A 20060-nucleotide genomic window follows, 5' to 3' on the forward strand; every position below is an offset into this window, starting at 1 on the left:
GAAAAGAAAGGAAATAATTGTTAATTTTGAATTGCTATTGTTGTTATCAGTTCAGTAATAAAGTTATCACTGCCTAGAGAACCATAAGATATAATTCTGTAATTTTAATGCAAATTATCTCTATATTCTTCAATCCCAGTGCAGCTTGAAAAGAAACAATCACATTCACGAATCCCAAAGAAACAGCTCATTCTAGATTCAATGCAGAACATCTCTGAGTTTGATCTTCCCTGAGCCTCATGAGCAACTCTAAACTGCATTCACTCAAGCTATCTGAGGCACAAACAGAAAACTAAAAGCTCTCCAGTGTGTAACCTGGCTCACATGGAGCAAACCTTGAAAGGATATAACAATTTAATGCCCAATCCACAAATATGAAAGAAATATCTGAGTGATACTTCTGTTATTTGCAATGCAATTGCATGACTTAACCGTCTAAACATACAATTATTTTTGTAGCACTATTTCCACATTGGTTATCAAAAGAAGATCTCTATGTATTAAGGTAATTCTTTAATAAGAAATCCCTACCAATTCCATTATATCCATTTATGCCTTGTATCAACAAAAAAGATTGAATATCAATAAAGGTTTCAGCCAAAGAATATTATTTGATGCACTTTCACCATGGATGCTACCTGACCTGCTGTGTATTTACATTGCCTCCATTCATTGTTTCAGACATCAAACAGGTGCAATATTTTATTTTATGCCAAAAATAATGTTCTTTGGACTAATCTAGCAGGAACCATGGGATCAGTATTGCCACAATCAACTCAAACATACTTTTGCTGTATCCTCCTAAACCTACTCAACATAATGATCCCAAATAACAAGCAATTACATCCTTCCTAGCCATTCATTATAGTTCACAATTGGCATTGTTTCTTATGATAGTCCATTCTCCCCCACATTCCTAGAGGTCATTAATCTTTCCTTTTTCCATAAAATCATTTTCCAGCAATCCTTCCTCAAATCTGCTGCATCACTGCTACATTTCTGTACTAAGTAACATGTAAATCGGTGTCCAAAACTGTTTTTTTTTCCATTTGTTATGCAACCATTTGCCTTCAACAAGTGAAATTACAAACCAGGAAATTATTCTGATTAAAAACACATCATGCACAAAAATTTAGTAGTGAGGTATAGGATAATATAAACTACTTGATTATGAAACTTCAAAGGTGAAAAATTACTATCTTGCAATGAATGAGTCATTCCAAATGAGTCCTTTCCTACAAGCTTTAATTTGCCTTCTCTTTCCATAGTCAAATTTGATTGCAACATTCCAATTTTCTTCTTTATTCTACACAAGCCACAAAATAATGTGATTTTACCAATTGCTCTTTGATACCTTACCGAAGTGATTACTTGTATGCAAAATATCAAAGATATTTCCAATACAAAATAAAAACAAAAAGTGCTGGAAGCATTTTGGAGATTAGACAACACCTGCAGAGAAAGTGGAACAACCAACTCGTTGAGATAGCTCCAGGTGGAACCACAAGTATGTTAGCAATGAACAAGAGTAGAGTCCGGGAAAAGTGGTGCAAGTAATTTACGGAAGAGAAAGGAAAAAGACCTACTCCTGGGGTAAGTGACAAAATCAGCAATAATGCAAAGCAAAAAGAGCTGACAGTGGAGCAAACATGGTTGAAGGGTTCAAAGGTTCGTTTATTATCAAAGTATGTATGCTGTATACAACTCTGAGATTTGTCTTTTCCATATATCCATGAAACAAAGAAAACCATGAAAGTCAGTTTAAAGAGAAAAAGTAAACCCACCCCACACAAAAAAGAACAGCAATAAGATTATCAACCCCCCCAACCCCCTCACCCACACAAAACACAGCAAGAACATCAGCCTCCAAATCCTCCTTCCCTGCACAGAAAAACTAACAAAAGCAACAAGAACATTGACCCCCTCCCCAAGCCCCCTCCCCCAACAAAAAACACAACAAGAACATCAACCCATAAACTCCGCTTTTGATGGAAATCAAGAATGGAAGTAGCAGATGTGTCATTACCATAATACTTTTTTAAAATGTTGGATTACTAACATCCTGATTGGTCTAAGAGAAAATGAGCAATTAAGATTTAATTACATTCATTGTTAAATTTAAAGGATGTAAAATGCCTGGCTCAAAGGTTAAGTTGAGCTTTTTTGGAACTTTGTATGCAGCAAATGAAATGAAAATTAAATAATAAATGATTGAATGGTAAAACGTCCATGAAAGATCCTTAGCAATGAGCGTCATACTTGAACTAATTAGACCAGAGCTATTCGCTGGCTAGCACACATAAGAAAACAAGTAGCTAACTGCAATGTTTGGCAAACAAAACTTTGTATTTCATTACATGAATCTTTGTGATACCTAATATCACTTAAATTTGAACACTCATTAGCTTTGTGGAATCTCTTGAAACAAAGTATACTTAAAGTATTAATTATTGTGTTTGTTTTGGTGGACTCCATTGATTTTCACCAATTGGAGTGCTGAGCAAGGTTGAAGTCCACAAGGATGGCATGTGTTCGGTGCCTTCTGCATGTGTCTGAGCGGTCTTCCTCTCCCTATCACTAACTGCTGTCGGATGAAAGTTCTTGAGATCGACATTGCAAGGATTGACCGGAGAGTATGAGGACTAGTTGTGGGGGACTTTGGGTTCATGTTGCATGTTTTCCTTGATTCTGGTAACTTTTCTTTTGCTGTTTTTGAGTGGTTTGATCAGGGCAATTGGTGTGGTCTGAGACACTTCAGCAAAGAATGCCTTCCCCTATGGTCTGCCATGGGCTAGAGGCACAACGCTGAACTGAACTAAACTGAATACAACTGGACTCCTGGTTTGAGGTTTGATATTTTGTGTGTTGTTCGCTTGCTTTTTGCCATTAGCACAATTTGCTCTTTTTAGACGTACTGGGTGTTTGATGTTTTCTTCATTGGGTTCCATAATATTTCTTTGTTTCATGGCTGCTTGCAGGAGGACAAATCTCAGAGTTGTTTTCTGTATACATACTTTGATAATAAGTCTACTTTGAATCCAAATGAGGAGCGGAAAGCTCTATCATCCATTCCTGATCTTTTCTCAGCATTGTCTCACTAATAAGCTGTTGGCTCTGTCGGAGGCTACAGTAACATTTCAGACCATTAGTTAATCACTGGTCAAAACATGGTAATAGTAAATCTGTAACATCTGCTAATATATGCTTTTTAATCCTGCCATGTTTGCTAACTCTGCTACACCCTTTCACCTCCCACAGAACAGTGGCAAAATAATGAAGTGAGGTTTCCTCCCTGCATTTCTGGAAAACTACATGCTGATAAGAACATTTTTTTCTACACATGGTACACATGTATTTTTTTTTCCTTTCCAAACTTGAAAGGTGTGTCTCCTCTTATTAAGAATATCCCACGGATGTTTATTAGATAGATAATCAGCAAGGACATCAAAGATACACATTCTGATGTAAAAATAACTTTGAAGGCTGTAAATCAGGAAGAAATCAGGAAGGAATCAGGTCTTACCCTCCTCTTCCTCTTCAACCTCACTTAGAGTTTTATCTTCATCAAACCCTGAGCTGCTGGAGCTCTCAGAGCTTGTGACACTAGCCAGCCTTCTCTTTTTCCCCTCCATGGGGATCTTTTCTTGAATTTGATTTGCCTGTAGTGTGGTTTCCTAGATGCACAATAGAGGACAAGAGCTTTAAAAATCGGTTGATATATTGAAAAATTAATAGCAAAGGTGCATCTAACACCAGTTAAAACCTGCAGCACCATTGATATCAACACAGTTCTATATTGTACAGCTAGTTCACGAAGAATTAAATGGGTTTCTACTGCATTTATGTTTTGTAAAAAGACAGAAATCATTTGCTGACATGAACATCTTAAATATTAATTTTTCTTCACCCTTTTTTCCCCACACACCACCAGCTCCCACCCTTATCACTCACTCTCCTCTGATATGGCAAGTAATGAAGCAGGCAGAGCATGCAGTCAGATAGGAGAATAACTCCTACAGAAATGTCATTGATCAACTGGAAAGAGGGTAGGAGGAAACAGATCATTTTTAAGTTTGGAGGCTGTGATAATTAAAGTAGCTGCATGGACAGAGCTGGATCTCTAGCCATTCACAGTCTGTATAACTGATTTTCCATGTTGGCTGAAAACACAGATCTGAGTGGGGATGTGTTAATGGAGGAGGATGTACAAAGACTTTAGGGTGCTGCTGAATGGGAGCGACATAGCAGAGAGAACATAATGCAAAATATGAGGAGTGATCTACACTGGTAGAAATAAAATAAAAAGGCAAAGTTTTTTTTGTTGATAGTGTGAAAGCTATTGGAATCCAGATCCAATACCTGTTCTTGCTCATGAATCACAGCTAAAGTAGGCAATTAGAAGGGCAAACTGATGTGATTTTTAAATTTCTTGACTTAAATTGATGTGAAGCCAGAGGAGTCTCGGATCTCCTTTGGCTACCAAACACAAACAACATCTGTAACCAACAATGATAGCGTTCTCCAGCAATGATAGGAGTTCTTCAAACTATCTCCCTGACAACTACCCCCATCCTCACAAAAGAACACTCTAAACAAGATGGTATTTCTGTCAAGGTCTAACAAGATAATCACATTCTGTGCCATCTTATCTAATGTGCAGATATTTATGAGACAACATTTTTTTTTGTAAGCTCCCATGCCTATTTTGTTCAGTGCAGGCAATATTTATGTCTATTTGATGCTTGAAAACAGCTTCACTGGATTTTGAGGCCTATTCTTCAAAACAGTAGAATGCAGATCCTTGCATGTAACTTGCAACATAATGAATTCCTACTTCTAATTGCAAATAAGGCAGAGTCTGAAAAGGGGACAGATCTTAGTACGTTAGTTTTGAATATTTAATCGTATCACTCAGTTGAGTCTTGCTTTAAGAAGAAAGAAAGGGCATAATATGTAGAATTTTCCAACTGTGAGTGAAAATACTCCATAGGTTGTAAACCCAGGAAGTTTTTTAAAAAATAAATGGTTATGTCTGTTCACCTTGTGCAACATGAAGTTATTCCTCTTGGTCTGAAGATAGTTGGAGAGGTTTCCATATTTGCAGTATTCAACAATCACCATCAAAGGACCTGTATATAGAAAAGTAATACACAATCTGGATCAAATACTCTGGGATAAGACGTGGACTAATTACCTAAATGTATATTTCCATCAAGAACACTGTCTGTCACTTCTGCACATCAGGAAATCAATAATGTGCTCCTAATGATTTTGACTTATGCAGAAACTGGTTATGGAGCATCTCAGATTGCATTGCCAAAGTTGAATTGCAGCTTAAGATTTAAAAAATGTTTCTCCATAAGACAGCACTTTTGAAACTTCCAATTCATCTGGTGTCTGATGGTGTTGTTCCCACCAAATGAAATTTCTGAGAATTGGTACCAATGTATAACACTTCCTCCCTGTGCTCTGCTCTCAATATCTTCAGCTGCATGTTTTTTACAATCAGAATGCAAGAATTCTAGTCTCCAGCACTAAATCTCAGCATCTGATACATGTACGACAAGGTTCTAAGTCTGCAAGTGAGAGCACTGTATGTTATGATGTACGTGTGGTAAATAAATTAATCTGACGTGAATCTGAACAATTTGCTTTGGAGTGGTGTTGCATTTTTTTTTGCAGGGAGGGACAGATTGACAATCCAAAGCACATTTGAGTCCTTTATGAGTTAAACAGTGGAGGTTCAACCTCCTGTGATTTCCCTGAAGTTACACTGGGAAATCTACCTGCTGAGCAAGCACCAGGTTAGATTGATTGCATATGTTTCATTCCAGAGGAACAGCTCCAGGGAAGATTGTTGAGTGACAGATAATTTCATTTGTTTTGAAATTAATTGGGTTAACTTCTAAGAATCTAATTGCTTTCAGTACGTTGTGGAGTTTTATGTGTTTTATATTGTAAAACATTCAAATATGATTATTTCTGATAGCCCTTAGTGGTTTCTGAATATTTATGAATATTGGAGACAAACGAATTTTTTGGCAGTTTTGACAGATGGTAAACTTAGTGTCATAATTTAGTCAGCCAGCAAGGTATTTCTGGCAACACACACAAAATGCTGTTGGAACTCAGCAGGCCAGGTAGCATCTATGGAAAAGAGGATGAAGGGTCTCGGCCCAAAACATCGACTGTTTACTCTTTTCCACTGATGTTGCCTGACCTGCTGAGTTCCTCCAGCACTTTGTGTGTGTTGTTTTGGATTTCCAGCATTTGCAGATTTTTTCATCTTTAAGGTATTCCTGGCAGTAGGTGTTGCTGTTTTTCAAGGATGATCATGTGATATACAGTAGCAAGAACCGGCTTACTATCAAATAGCTTTAGAGTTGTTATTGTATGCCCTCCATGCCTTTGAATACTATGATGGTATCTAAATATTGTGGATGATTGCAGCAATTACTAACAATAACCCTAATCATTGTTTCCATACATCCTTTCATTTTCTTCATCTAATTATCCTCATACTCTTACTAGAAAGGATTTTTCGGGTCATTGACCTGATAGAAATTGTTCATGTGAAAGGTCATCACATTAAATGTTAACTCTTCATCTTTCCACAGACATTTCCTGGCCTTATGAATATCTAGCATTTTCTGTTTTTATTTCTGGTTTCCCGCATCTGAGTTTTCCTTGCTTTTTTTAGATCTTCACAATCACATAGTTATTTTAAGTCATAAGTAACCTAATTTTTTAGAACAAATGTATTGCTTTGTGCTATTAAATCCCATTATACTGGCATGGGAGTCGTAAGGTTACAAACCTCCATGGCTGGTGCATGCTCCCAACAAATTCACCACATTTAGGTGATTTCCGATATGAATCAAGATCTTTAGTTCGGACATTAGAGCCTTATGTTCACTGGCTGTGGCCCCCTCTAAAAAGAAATTATTATTAAACAACTTAGAATAGTAATCTGAAATTACTTAATTTTCAATATCTATTTAATGAAAACATAGACAAGCAAAGGCTTTATTATTGTACACAAGCACATTAAATACAAATACAAAATATGTACAGAAGGATTTAGAATAATTCCATAATGTTCCAGTTGTTTATTGACAGAACTAACATTTATTATTTTACAGACTCGCTTATCTGTTCTATTCCCTTTTACTACAGCATGCATAATTCAACAGGGTTTCAACAATTTCTTTTACTATGACTGTTGTGGAAGATGGACAGGATCCCCAAGAAAACCTTGGGGAACCAAATGAAAACTTCCTGGACATCTTGTAAGTATACAAAGTCAGTGTACCCCAAAGGGATAAGTGGTGGTTAGGGAGAGGAGAGAAGTGAAGCAAAGGCACTTGAAAACTGGAAGTTCCTACATTTGAAATGGGCATGGCCCTGTGGTGTCTAATATGCCATGTGCATAACAACATACTACCATTGACAGTACTGATGTAACTCCCTAAAAAGTGTTTTTTTTTTCATAAATAAGGAGAGATGTTTTGTTAAGCATCACTGCTGCCACACCATCCACCACACTCTTCTGGTGGATACCTGGATGTCTCACAGAGACAGGCATACTCAATGAGTGCCGATTGGTTGTCGTCTGCATCCATAAAGTCTGTAGTAATTAGGTGATAAGACAAACCCAGCAGGATCAATGCTAAAGTCATCATTTTTTTTGTCAATTCAACCATGGGAATTTTGGGGCTAAAATACTGGACAACAAAATTTCTGCTTTTTAATTTTAAAATCTACCCAATAGTGGCCTGATGGTATTTATATGAGACAATAGGTCAGTACAGTGGCATTACTTTTAGAGGTGCTGCCTTACATCTCTAGCAGCCCACATTCTGGCACTGTCTGTGTGGAGTTTGCATGCTGCCCCGGTGATTGTGTGAATTTCTTCCAGGTACTCCTGCTTTCTGCCATTCCCCAAAGACACACATGATGGTAGGTTAATTGATTGCTGTAAATTGTCCTTCGTGCACAGGTGGGTAGTAGAATCTCAGTGTGGAAGTTGAAAGGAATGAGAGAAGAATCAACAAAAAGGCTTAGTGTAAATGGTTGTTTGATGGTCAGCAGAGACGCGGTATGCCAAAGGCCTATTTCTGTACTGTATGGTTCTATGATTCTATGACTATGAATGTCAAGGATATATTATAAAATCAGCTGGGATCATAAACTGTGGCACTCACTATGACAGTTTTGAAATATTAAAGACAAAATACCTTTCAGCATTTTAATAGCAACTGTTTTACATGTGGCTGATTTATTGATTCCAAAAGCAGAAGCTTCCACTACCTTCCCAAAAGCCCCACGGCCAAGTATTTTACCTACAGATCAAGAAAAGCAGTGTAGTTAATAACAAGATTATTTCCATTCTCTTTAAAATCCACAATGAAATAACCATTGTTGGACATATACATCACAGTAATTCAAATGAACTTAATTTTTATCAAGTTTCATCCAGTACTGTCACAGCGATATGGAAATGTAAGTAATGAAATATTGTTTTCAACAGAACACAGTATGTACCTTGAACATCATTACAAAAACAAATGGAATTTAAATATCATGGTATACACTGTTAAATATTTGTGGTATTTTGTTTTTAACCCTAAGTTCCATTGGCAAAAAGCCAAATTAAAAGCCAGTTTTATAAAGACTGGTGAGTTTGGAACTTGATGTGTGTACAGAAAAGTTCAAAATTTAAATTGACGTAGCTGGAGGTTTCATTTTGTTTTGGCCAGAGACTGAGTTCATTTCCAACCTACGAGTAACAAATGTTTAATAAAAAGAAAATCATTATAGATGACTACTGCAGTTGAGTTAATAATTATCATACAAGGAAATCAGTAAGTCTCATTTGAAGAGTGCCATTTTATTGTTTCTGGAACAAATCTCCTTTTCCAGCCCTTTCAGAAAAATCAGATGGACGACAGAGTTGTAAATTATCTTTGAATTCACATGACGTCTACTTCAAAAAACTTTGGGACATCTTCAGAGGCAAAGTTTGCTCTACGAATAGAGGTGGATTTCTGGTCATGAAGAAGTGATTACTTGGCATCAAGAGCACCAGATCAGTGCTCTTGGTGCCAATAAAACAGAATGAAGCTGGAGCAAACATTGCTTCCACAATCCAGTTTGCTTCTCTGAAGGATTTTATTTAAATGCTTTTGTGGCTCGTAAATTCATAAATTGCAGAGAGCAATTTATCAGTCTCAAACAATAAACGGCGTTGGAATTCTCTGTTCTAATATTAGTTTAACTTGTATTTTGAGCTTTGTGTCTAAAACAGCATCAGAAACTAAGTGAAGCATTTGTTTGAGAAAAATAGCTCAAAATACAGTCAATTCCACATAAACAGATATCTGATCACATTTAGAGCATTGGCTGATTGGTAGGAGGCAACGGATGGGAATAAAAGGATCCTTTTCTGGTTGGCTGCCAGTGACTAGTGGTGTTCCACAGGAGTCGGTGTTGGGACCACTTCTATTTATGCTGTATATAAATGATTTAGATGATGGAATAGATGGCTTTGTTGCCAAGTTTGCAGGTGATATGAAGATTGGTGGAGGGGCAGGTAGTGTTGAGAAAACAGGTGGGATGTAGAAGGACTTAGACAGATTAGGAGAATGGACAAGAAAGTGGCAAATGAAATAAAATGTTGGTAATAAAATGTTCTCATTTTTCTATTTTCTACTTATGATAGATAATTTAATTTTTTAATAATTACTAAATTAACTATTTTTAATATTTTTAATATTTAATATTTGTAATCCAGGGAGTGTGAAGCACAGAATCAAGTATCGCTGTGATGATTGTATATTCTAGTACCAATTGTTTGGCAACAATAAAGTATAAAGTAAGTAAAATGTTGGAAAGTGCATGGTCATGCACTTTGGTAGTAGAAATAAATGTACGGCCTGTTTTCTAAACAGGGAGAAAATCCAAAAATCTGAGATGCAAAGGGACTTGGGAGTCCTTGTGCAGAACACCCTAAAGGTTAACTTGCAGGTTGAGTTGGTGATGAGGAAAGCCATTTAGCATTCATTTCAAGAGGTCTAGAATACTAGAGCAAGGATGTGATGCTGAGGCACTGGTGAGGCCTCACTTTGAGTATTGTGAACAGTTTTGGACCCCACACCTAAGAAAAGATGTGTTAGCATTGGAGACGGTCCAGAGGAGGTTCACAAGGATGATTCCAGGAATGGAAGGGTTATCATATGAGGAATATTTGATGGCTTTGGGTCTGTACTCGCTGGAATTCAGAAGGATGAGGGGGGATCTCATTGAAACCTTTCGTATGTTGAAAAACATTGACAGAGTAGATGTGGAAAGGACGATTCCATGGTGGGAGAGTCTAGGACAGGAGGGCACAACCTCAGGATACAGGGGCACCCTTTCAAAACAGAGTTATGGAAAAATTCCTATAGCCAAAGGGTGGTGAATCTGTGGAATTTGTTGCCACATGTAGCTGTGGAGGCCAGGTTGTTGGGAGTATTTAAGGCAGAGTTTGATAGGTTCTTGATTGGACATAGCATTGCATCAAAGCTTACAAGGAGAAGGCCAGGATCTAGGGTTGAGGAGGAGGAAAAAAAAAAGGATCAGTCATGATTGAATGACGAAGCAGACTGGATAGGCCAGATGGCCTAATTCTGCTCCTATGTCTTATGGTCTTATGTTATGCCAACAGATCAGAACAGTCCCAGCCTCAGTCAATATTTTTACTGAGTTAAGACACCATCCAAAGCAGCCACCACCGATCCACAAAGGCCGAAATCAGTTAGGACATAGAACATAGAACAGTACAGCACAGAAATAGGCCCTTCAGCCCACAAGGTTGTGCCAAACCAATTAAATGGCTAAACAAAGTAATCTTTTCTGCCTACACAATTTCCGCATTCTTCCATTTCCCTCGTATTCATATGCCTATCTAAATGTCTCTTAAAAATCCCTAATGTATTTGCCTCTACCACAACACCAGGCAGGTCATTCCATGCACCCACCACTCTCTGCGTAAAAATCTTGTCTCTCATATCACCTCTGAAATGACCCCCTCTCATCTTAAATACATGCCCTCTGGTATGAGATAGACATTTCAACCTTGGGAAAAGATACTGTCTGTCCACTCTATCTGTGCCTCTCATGTTGTTATGAACCTCCTCCAGATCTCCCCTCAGCCTCCACCGTTCCAGAGAAAACTGGATTTCTCACTCCCGTTCTTTATTCAAGAAACACCGTGACTATGGCAACACTCCATCCAGTGGTCTATGCACCATAAGATCTAACCGTCCAAGAAAGATGTGGAGCCAATTTCTTTTCGGATGCAGACAGACATCAAAATCTGCCCGTCCTCTCCAATTCAGCACCTAGATTAGCACCGATCACGAATGAGTATGCATGTCTCAGATGCTATTTTTGAACCAGTTAACCACCATCAGCATCCAAATTGTCGATTATCAAACTGAGTTTTGCAGGTGCATAATTTGCATCACACTAAGGCCTATTCTGCCCAGTGGAGTAAACTGAAAAGTAAAATTGGAAAGAAAACTTGATATTTGGACTTCAGGTACAGATAATCCAAGAATGTGGTTTTCGTGGTTTATCCTGTACCTATGTAGATTACTTAGTGTGAATGTAGAGAGGGATTTTGCTATTATTATTTAAGATTTATTAAGAAAAAATGTTGTCAGTTGAGAATTATGAAGGTCTAGTTTGTGTAACCATGTACTCCAAAGCAAGCAAAATGAGCAAGTTTGTGCTCATACCTAGCTTCAGTCTGTCTCGAGGAAATTCCCATTTATTGTCATCATAGGGGAGACATTGCTCATCGAGTGTCACTTCATCAGGATCCATTATGATTGACAGGTAGTCAGTTTTTATTTCTGCAGATCTAGGCTGGAAAACCAAAGCATGAGAAAACAGTTATAAGGCCATCCACATTTGTCTGCGAGTCTTGTATAGTCTTTGTGCCAGCACACATCATCTTAATGGTTAGCAGTTGGAAAGAAAAACATTGTATCATTAAGCATTTCAGCTGAAGTAACCTTCAAGGTTCAATAGCCTGCAACAAAACTGCCAGTGTGATCCAGTCAAAATTAAATGGGCATCTTTCATGGGACTAATTAATGCTAATTTATGTACCATGTCAGACTGTCCTGATTAAACAGCAGGCATGGATAAAACAATCATTCAGTGTTAAGCTTTATTTAACAAGAACAATTATTTGTTTAGAAAGTGAAAGGATATTCAGCAACAAATTAATCAGAAATCTGTAAAGAATTCTATTTAAGCAATTCTTAATGCAAAGCAGTGTTCACAACTATTTTACATAATTTTTAAAAAATAATTTGAATAAAAAGTACTTTATAAAAACTGTTAACAAGAGAATATTCCAAAACTTTCCTCTTTAAAAATATATGAACCTTTCTTCTGATTTCCATTCATATTGCTAAATATAAAAACAGGTGAATTTTCATGGGAGTTGCCCCAGTCTCTGTTTAATTTTGACTCCCATACATCATATTATTAGTGCTTCCTTTTCGGATGGCATCCATTTCCATTTCCTCTGAAGGGAGCTTAAAACTCATCCTAAACATGAGGGATTCTACAGATACTGGAAATCTTGAGCAAGATCACAGTATTGTTTCTTTGTGTGGGTTGCTCAAAACCCATCTTGCCTTTCACATGAGCATTGTTCCCAGAGCCTTAGAATAAATTGTAGTTTTGCACCAATGTATCCACCTCTTGGGTCCTTTAATTTAACTTTTATCCTATCCGTAATACTGAATTTTGCTCTCTCAATATCACAAGTGACATCACATATGACTGTGAAGCTGGTCCTCGATGTTCTGAATTTTTAAACTCCTTTATTATTTTCAAACAATTATTTTTAATGCATGTACCTGTTCATATACGGTTTTTAACATTGTAATTGTACCTGCCTCTACCACTTACTACAGCAGTTCATTCCGTATACCCACCACCCTCTATGTGTAAAATCTGCCCTCAGATCTCCCTTAAATCATTCCACTTTTACCTTAAGCCTACACCCTCTTGTTTTAGACTCACCTTATCCAGGGAAAATTGCTATGACAGGTGACCCTATCTATGATCCTCAACTTCTATAAGGTCATCCCCTCAACCTTCTTCACTCTAGGGAAAACAGTTTCAATCTTTCCAGTTTCTCATTATATCTTAAGCTTTCCAGTTCAGTGGTGTCCTTATGAATCTTTTCTGCCATCCTTGTAGGTTAATCACATCTTTCTTATTGTGAGGTAACCAAAACTACACACAATACTCCAATTGTAATCTAACTAATGTTTTATACAAATGCAATACAGCATGTCAACTCTTGGTACTTAACACCACGGTTGATGAAGGCGAATATGCCACATGCCTTTTTCACCACCCTTTCAGTAAACCATATTTATATCCCTAGGTCTCTCTGTTCTGCTGTTCACTGTGAATATATCTCTCGTTGAAATTTAGCAATTTCAAGTACACCTTCATTATTATTCACCTACTCCCCAATCTGACCTAACACAATCACCTATTTCATCTGCACTACACCAAAACCAGTTACTTTCCTAGGTACAGCAGGAGCTCATTTATTCTTCAGAAATGTTCCATCGTTAATGAGGCCTTTCTTGACCACTTTCAAGAGGGTCATTCTCCCATAATTTCATTATTTGTCTCTGTTGCCCTTCTTAAACCAAGGAGCAAATTGGCTATCCTCCAGTCTTGATGGGCCTCACCTTTGTGGCTAAAGAGAATACAGAGATCTCTGTCGATGCTTCCACAATCTCCTTCCTTGCCTCCCTGAATATCCTGGGATAGATTCCATCAGGTAATGGGGACTTCTGTACCTTATTATTTTTTCAAGACACCTAATGCCTCTTTTTTCTTAATAACAAAGTCTTCTTGATCTCACCATCGTCTATGTCCTAGTTCTTGATGAATACAATACCAAACTACTCATTTAAGACCTCAACCACATCCTCTGGCTCCACACATAAATTCTATCCTTGGTCCTTGAGTGGACCTACTTTTTCCCAGACTTGCCCCTAATATACATATGTATAACAAGCCTTGGGCCTCTCCTTAATCCTGTTTGCCAAGGACATTTCGTAGCACCTTTTAGCCCACATAATCCCCTGTTTAAGTTATTTCCTGCCTCCTTTATATTCCTCAATGATATTCTGATTTCAACTTCTTACAACTAGCATATACTTCCTTGTTCTTTTTGACAAAACTTACAAATATCTCATTATCCGGTTCTTGGACCTTGCCATCCTTACCTATCATCCTCACGGGAATATGCTTTTCCTGAATCTTGACCAAATGGCCTTTAATAAATTCCCACTGGATGTGGATTTATCTCCAAACAGCCACTTTAAGCTATTTTCTCCAGTTCCTGCCTTCCCCCAATTCAGCGCTTTCACCTGAGGACCAATCTTATCCAAAACTACGTGAGAACTTACAGAAATCTAATCGCTGTTCCCAGAATGGTCTCCCACTGAAACTTCCACCACCTGACCAGGATCATTCTCCAATACAAGCTCTATTACAGCTTACTTCCAGCTGTGTTGACTTCAGCTTCAGAAAGGAAATATAGACAAAGGTACACACTTATCTGATGCCATGGAGTAACATCTCTGGAGATGTTTACTTTTCTATTGTCATCATGCTGCCAGTCACAAAGGGAAGGTGCTACTCCCATAGAGGAAACAGGTCATAAACCACTTTTTTGAGCTATTGGAAGCTAGACATAGTCCATCCATATATTTTTATGGCTATCTGCTGGCTTATGCACTCTAACACCAAATGATGGGCCAAATTTTGTGCCATAAACTTCTATGATTCCATGAGGATTTTGTCCATTCTCCTGCCTTCTCCCTGTAGCCTTTGACACCCATCCTAATTATTAAGCTGTTAACTGCAGCTTTAAATATACACAAATACTTCACCTCCACGGCCTCTATAGCAATAAATTCCACAGATTCACCACTTTCTGGCTAAAGAACTTCCTCATTTCTGTTCTAAAGGGACATCCTTCTTTTCTGATGCTGTGCCATCAGGTGCTAAATACACACACTAGAGGAAATATCCTCTTCACATCCACTCTGTCTATGCCTTTCAACATTCAGTAGATTTCAATGAGACCACCTTCCCTCATTCTACTAAACACCAGAGCCATCGAACTATCCTCTTCATAAAAAATAAAATTAAAAATCTGGTCTCATTATCATGTCACTGCAATATTTAACGTGATTAATTTCAAAGCACTAAAGCCACTCCCACAGACCCATGTGCAAGACAACAAGCAGCCGTTTGGCTTACCTATTAATTTGCTGATGGATATATATGTTAAGACCATAAGACATAGGAGCAGAATTAGGCCATTCAGCCCATCAAGTCTACTCCACCATTCCATCATGGCTGATCCTGGATCCCACTCAACCCCATACACCTGCCTTCTCACCATATCCTTTGATGTCTTAATCAATCAAGAAACTATCAACTTCCACCTTAAATATAACCATCGACTTGGCCTCCACCACAGTCTGTGGCAGAACATTCCACAGATTCACTACTCTCTAGCTAAAAAAGTTCCTCCTTACCTCTGTTCTAAAAGATCGCCCCTCAGTTTCCAGGCTGTGCCCTCTAGTTCTGGATACCCCCACCATAGGAAACATCCTCTCCACATCCACTCTATCTAGTCCTTTCAACGTTTGGTAGGTTTCAATGAAATCTCCTCGCATTTATCTAAATTCTAGTGAGTACCAGCCCAAAGCTGCCAAATGCTCCTCATATGTTAACCCCTTTATTCCCAGAATCATCATTGTGAACCTCCTCTGGATTCTCTCCAACGACAACACATCCTTTCTGAGATATGGGCCCAAAACTGTTAACGATACTCCAAGTGCAGCCTAGCTAGTATCTTATAAAGCCTCAGCATTATTTCCTTGCTTTTATATTCTACTCCTCTTAAATAAATGCCAGCATTACATTTGCCTTCTTTATCACAGACTCAACCTGTCAATTAATCTTCTGGGATTGCATGAGAATCCTAAGTCCCTCTGCACCTCTGATGTTTGAACCTTCTCCCCATTTATATAATAGTCTGCACTATTGTTCCCTTTACCAAAATGCATTATCATATATTTCCCAACACTGTATTCCATCTGCCACTCTTTTGCCCATTCTTCCAATTTGTCTAAGCCCTGCTGCAATCGCATTGCTTCCTCAGCATTACCGACCCCTTTCACCTATCTTCATATCATCCACAAACTTTGCCACAAAGCCATCAACTCCATTATCCAAATCAATGATAAACAATGTGAAAAGTAGCGGTCCCAATACTGACTCCTGAGGATCACCATTAGTCACTGGCAGCCAACCAGAAAAGGCCCTCTTTATTCGCACTCACTGCCTCCTGCCTGTCAGCCATTCCTCTATTTATGCCAGTATCTTTCCTGTAATGCCAATGGAATTTATCTTTTTCACCTGATAACATTCAGGAAATTTGCTAATATGCATACAAAAGCCCTGCCTGTGCTGTGATGCAGCTCAAAGATGTAAACCGTACCAGATGTATTTAAAAACAACAACAAAATCATCTGGCTTTTGAAACAGGAGGTCAAGCATCATAAATGGTCATATAAATCTTGTCCAAGAAAACAACTGGGCCATACCTTTTTGAGTTTACGAATGAAGAGAGTCAGGAGGAGCCAGAAAAGTGCAGCAGCCACACAGGTACACGTCAAGGTTATCAACTCCATGTTTGAATTCTCTGTTGTCCCTAGAATCATGCAATAAAGATTGGAGAAAACAGAAACCACTTTCTTCTGAAGCCTTGGAAAGCATAAATGTGATATTCTCTTTTGTAAAATGTTAAAAGCAATATCAATGGAGAATCAATCTATGACAAGCTCAAAATGTATATAGAGTATTCTGATTGGGAACATGATTTCTTGTGCAACAGGTGGAGCACCATATATGACAGGTCGCCATGCTGGATGAAAAGAGAAATTCCAAGTTTGTTTACAATCCATTGAGTAATTCATTGTCAATATCTCGCAGCCAAAAACCTTAGCCAGCAACTTTTTTTCAAGCATGACTCTTGTAATATCTTCTATCAACAAAATTGAAGCTCATCCATTAAATAGCAGAGTATTTTGCCAGTTATGACAAGATAACGATGAAGATTTTGAATGCTTGCTTCTTCACACTGGAGGTCATTGGCTGTCAAAAGACTGCTGCTTAAACGTTCCTTTGATCTTTTTGACACTGTGGTTGAATTATTGCTCAAAATCAACAAGAACTTGGGAAAAATGAGTGAATTTCTACATGGAGATGTGGCATACCTAGCTGATCTGTATGACAAAATGAGTATTCTAAATATGAAACTGTAGGCTGAGCATTTCAATTTAATCCAGGCAAAAAGTGCTGTGTCCATTTTTATTAGAAAATTGGAAATATATAAGTAAAACTTTGGGAGGAGAATGTTCTCACAGTTTCCCTGCATGGAAAGTATGGCACTCTCTTTCACAGACAGTGATTTGCAAGAGTACTGCTTAGACTTGCAGTCTCTGATAAGGATTTTCAGAATCGATTCAAGGATTTGACCAATCTGGAAATTCTGAACTGGATAAATTATCAAAATTCAGAATGATGAAGAAGCAGAAATGCTTTTCAAAACTGTCGGCTTTTGTGATACATGGCGACACTGTCATACGAAGTTTCCTGGTCTTGACAGAAGAGCCAAACAGCTCTTCGTTGTATTTCCATCCTGCTACCTTGTTGAAAGAGGCTTCAGTGCAGTGAACCACACACTCACAAAAAACAGAAACCACTTGGGCATTGTTACACATGGGGACTTAAGGCTTTTGCTGTCACAACTTGAACCAGATATTTCAACTCTTGCTAAAAACCATCATGATATCAAAGCTGCTTATAGTGCAAAGGTACTGTGTAAACTAGATTTAAAGACAAATAAAAATTTAAAGCAGAATCACTTTTCTCATGTTAGCATATGGTGGACATGTTTTTACACTACTGGGGGCGCTGGAAAGTATATTGTGCCCAGGAGGGGCTTTGGCAAGTATGAAGATGCTTTAGAGGGCATTGACAAGTATAACAGTGCTTTAGAGGGGCATTGAGCTAAAAAAAAAGTTGCAAAACAATGGTGTAGCACTTGTTCCACTTGCAAGGATAAGTGCCAGAAGGGAGATCAGTGGGAGGGACAAGTGGACAAGGGAGTCGCATAGGGAGTGATCTGTGGGGAAAGTAGAAAGTGGAAGGGATGGAAAAATGTGTTTGGTGGTGGGACCCTGTTGGAGATGGTGGAAGTTACACAGAACTATATGCTGGAGGCTTGTGGGTTGGTATGTGAGGACAAGAGGAACCCTATCCTGGTAGGGTGGTGGGAGGATGGGGTGAAATGGAAGAGATGCAGGAGAGGGCATCATTGATGGTGGAGGGAGGGTTGCCTCTACCTTTGAAGAAGGAGCACATCCAGAGGGCAGATGCGAGACAGAGGAATTGAGAGAAGGTGATGGCATTTTTACAACTAACAAGGTAGGAAGAGGTATAGTCCATGTAGCTATGAGAATCAGTGGGTTTATAAAAGATACCAGTAAATAAGCTGCTCCAGCGATAGAGACACAGAGATCAAGAAAGGGGAGGGAGGTGTCGGAAAAATACCAGGTTTAGATTTATTTTCCAGAATTAGCCTTTGTATGAGAAATGATATTAAGTGCAGAGTGAACTTTGCCACTTCCATGTGGTGAAGATCCTTAAGCAGAAATTTGTAACAATCAAACACTAAAAAGACTTTCTATATCAATGTCCAGTTAAAAGCACTGTTGCATAGAAATTAAGGTGAAATAATCCATTCAGTCTGTGTTGGTGTCAATGTTCAATTTGAATCTTCAAAAAAAAATTGAGTAATTGAATAAATCAAAAAACAATTAAATTAACGCAACATACATCAAAGTTGCTGGTGAACGCAGCAGGCCAAGCAGCATCTATAGGAAGAGGCGCAGTCGACGTTTCAGGCCGAGACCCTTCGTCAGAAAAATTAAATTTCAACCTTTTCCAGTAACCAATAGCAGAATAATTCAATCTTAAACTCCTCTTGGGCTTCCACCCAGGTACAGGCATTGATTCTAACCAACGTTTCAATGACAAACTCTGCCATCTTCATCAGGGATGATGCCGAGGCATGTCTAGTCTGGTGGTCTATATACCCCCATCGTCTATCTCTCATGATTGGTTAGTCCTCAACCAATCTGTTTTCCTCAGTCCCACCTTCTTTACAATTGAATTCCAGTTTTGAACAATTCCAGTTCCTGACAATTCAGTGTTTTGCTCACTGTGGTTTAAACCATTCAGGCTTGGAGATGCCAGAAACAGCCGGGAGTGACAATTAAACAATTTCACTACTTCAACAGGTTAGAAACTACGCAGAATTTTAAGGTATTGACAATCATATTGAATGTTGCAATGAAAATGAAGATTTGGGGTATGCAATGTCAAAAGCATTGTATCAAAACACCTAGGTGGGGGATGGAATATGAAGACAAGGAAAGTGATGAGGATGACACGACTGAACCTGAGCTAGTGACTACATAGGGTGCCAGGAAATTTATTGTTGGAATACAACATTACTTAGTCTGTTATAGCCGTGGGTGGTAGTGGGAATAAGCTTTCACTACCTATTAAATGCTCCCATTGGCATGCGTCTCAAACAGCCTCTGATATCCAAGCGCAGTTCCTGGCATTCAAGTGTGGCTTAGCTACTAAGCCTGATGGACCTGTTTCTGCTGCTAGAAGAAGGAGCAAAGCCTGGTTACTGGCTCCTTAAAGCCAGTCACTTTGGGCAGATGGGTGTATCATCCATAGTTGGCAGCTCATCTTGGAGAAGGAAAACTGATCTTAATAGCTTTCTGTTCATGTCATACTGCCCTGGCTTGCGTATCATGTAGACAGCTGGGACATAACATCCATGGCTGACCCCTAACCAACAGAGGGCCTTACTTTCA

At 38.5% G+C, this 20060-nt stretch overlaps 1 protein-coding gene and 1 long non-coding RNA gene across 5 annotated transcripts in view; one reads left to right on the plus strand and one right to left on the minus strand.

Moving 5' to 3' along the window:
- flt1 (fms related receptor tyrosine kinase 1) overlaps positions 1 to 20060 on the minus strand; it is a 155038-nt gene that overhangs the window by 35430 nt on the left and 99548 nt on the right. For all 4 annotated transcript variants that reach the window (XR_010018734.1, XM_063054254.1, XM_063054252.1 and 1 more), the window contains 6 exons: positions 16710 to 16816; positions 11781 to 11910; positions 8238 to 8342; positions 6818 to 6931; positions 5041 to 5129; positions 3524 to 3674 (listed from right to left, as the gene is read on the minus strand). Coding sequence is in view for 3 of the 4 variants with exons in the window: in XM_063054254.1 (XP_062910324.1) it covers positions 3524 to 3674; positions 5041 to 5129; positions 6818 to 6931; positions 8238 to 8342; positions 11781 to 11910; positions 16710 to 16816 (696 nt within the window). In the remaining variant the exon portion in view is untranslated. The remainder of the gene's footprint in view (positions 1 to 3523; positions 3675 to 5040; positions 5130 to 6817; positions 6932 to 8237; positions 8343 to 11780; positions 11911 to 16709; positions 16817 to 20060) is intronic.
- On the plus strand, positions 1154 to 17380 carry LOC134349643 (uncharacterized). Its single transcript, XR_010018735.1, has 3 exons — positions 1154 to 1593; positions 7177 to 7289; positions 17000 to 17380. It is a non-coding gene; the product is annotated as an uncharacterized LOC134349643 (long non-coding RNA).

The sequence above is a fragment of the Mobula hypostoma genome, chromosome 7 (genome assembly GCF_963921235.1).
Source record: "Mobula hypostoma chromosome 7, sMobHyp1.1, whole genome shotgun sequence".
In the NCBI taxonomy this organism is placed as follows: domain Eukaryota; kingdom Metazoa; phylum Chordata; class Chondrichthyes; order Myliobatiformes; family Myliobatidae; genus Mobula; species Mobula hypostoma.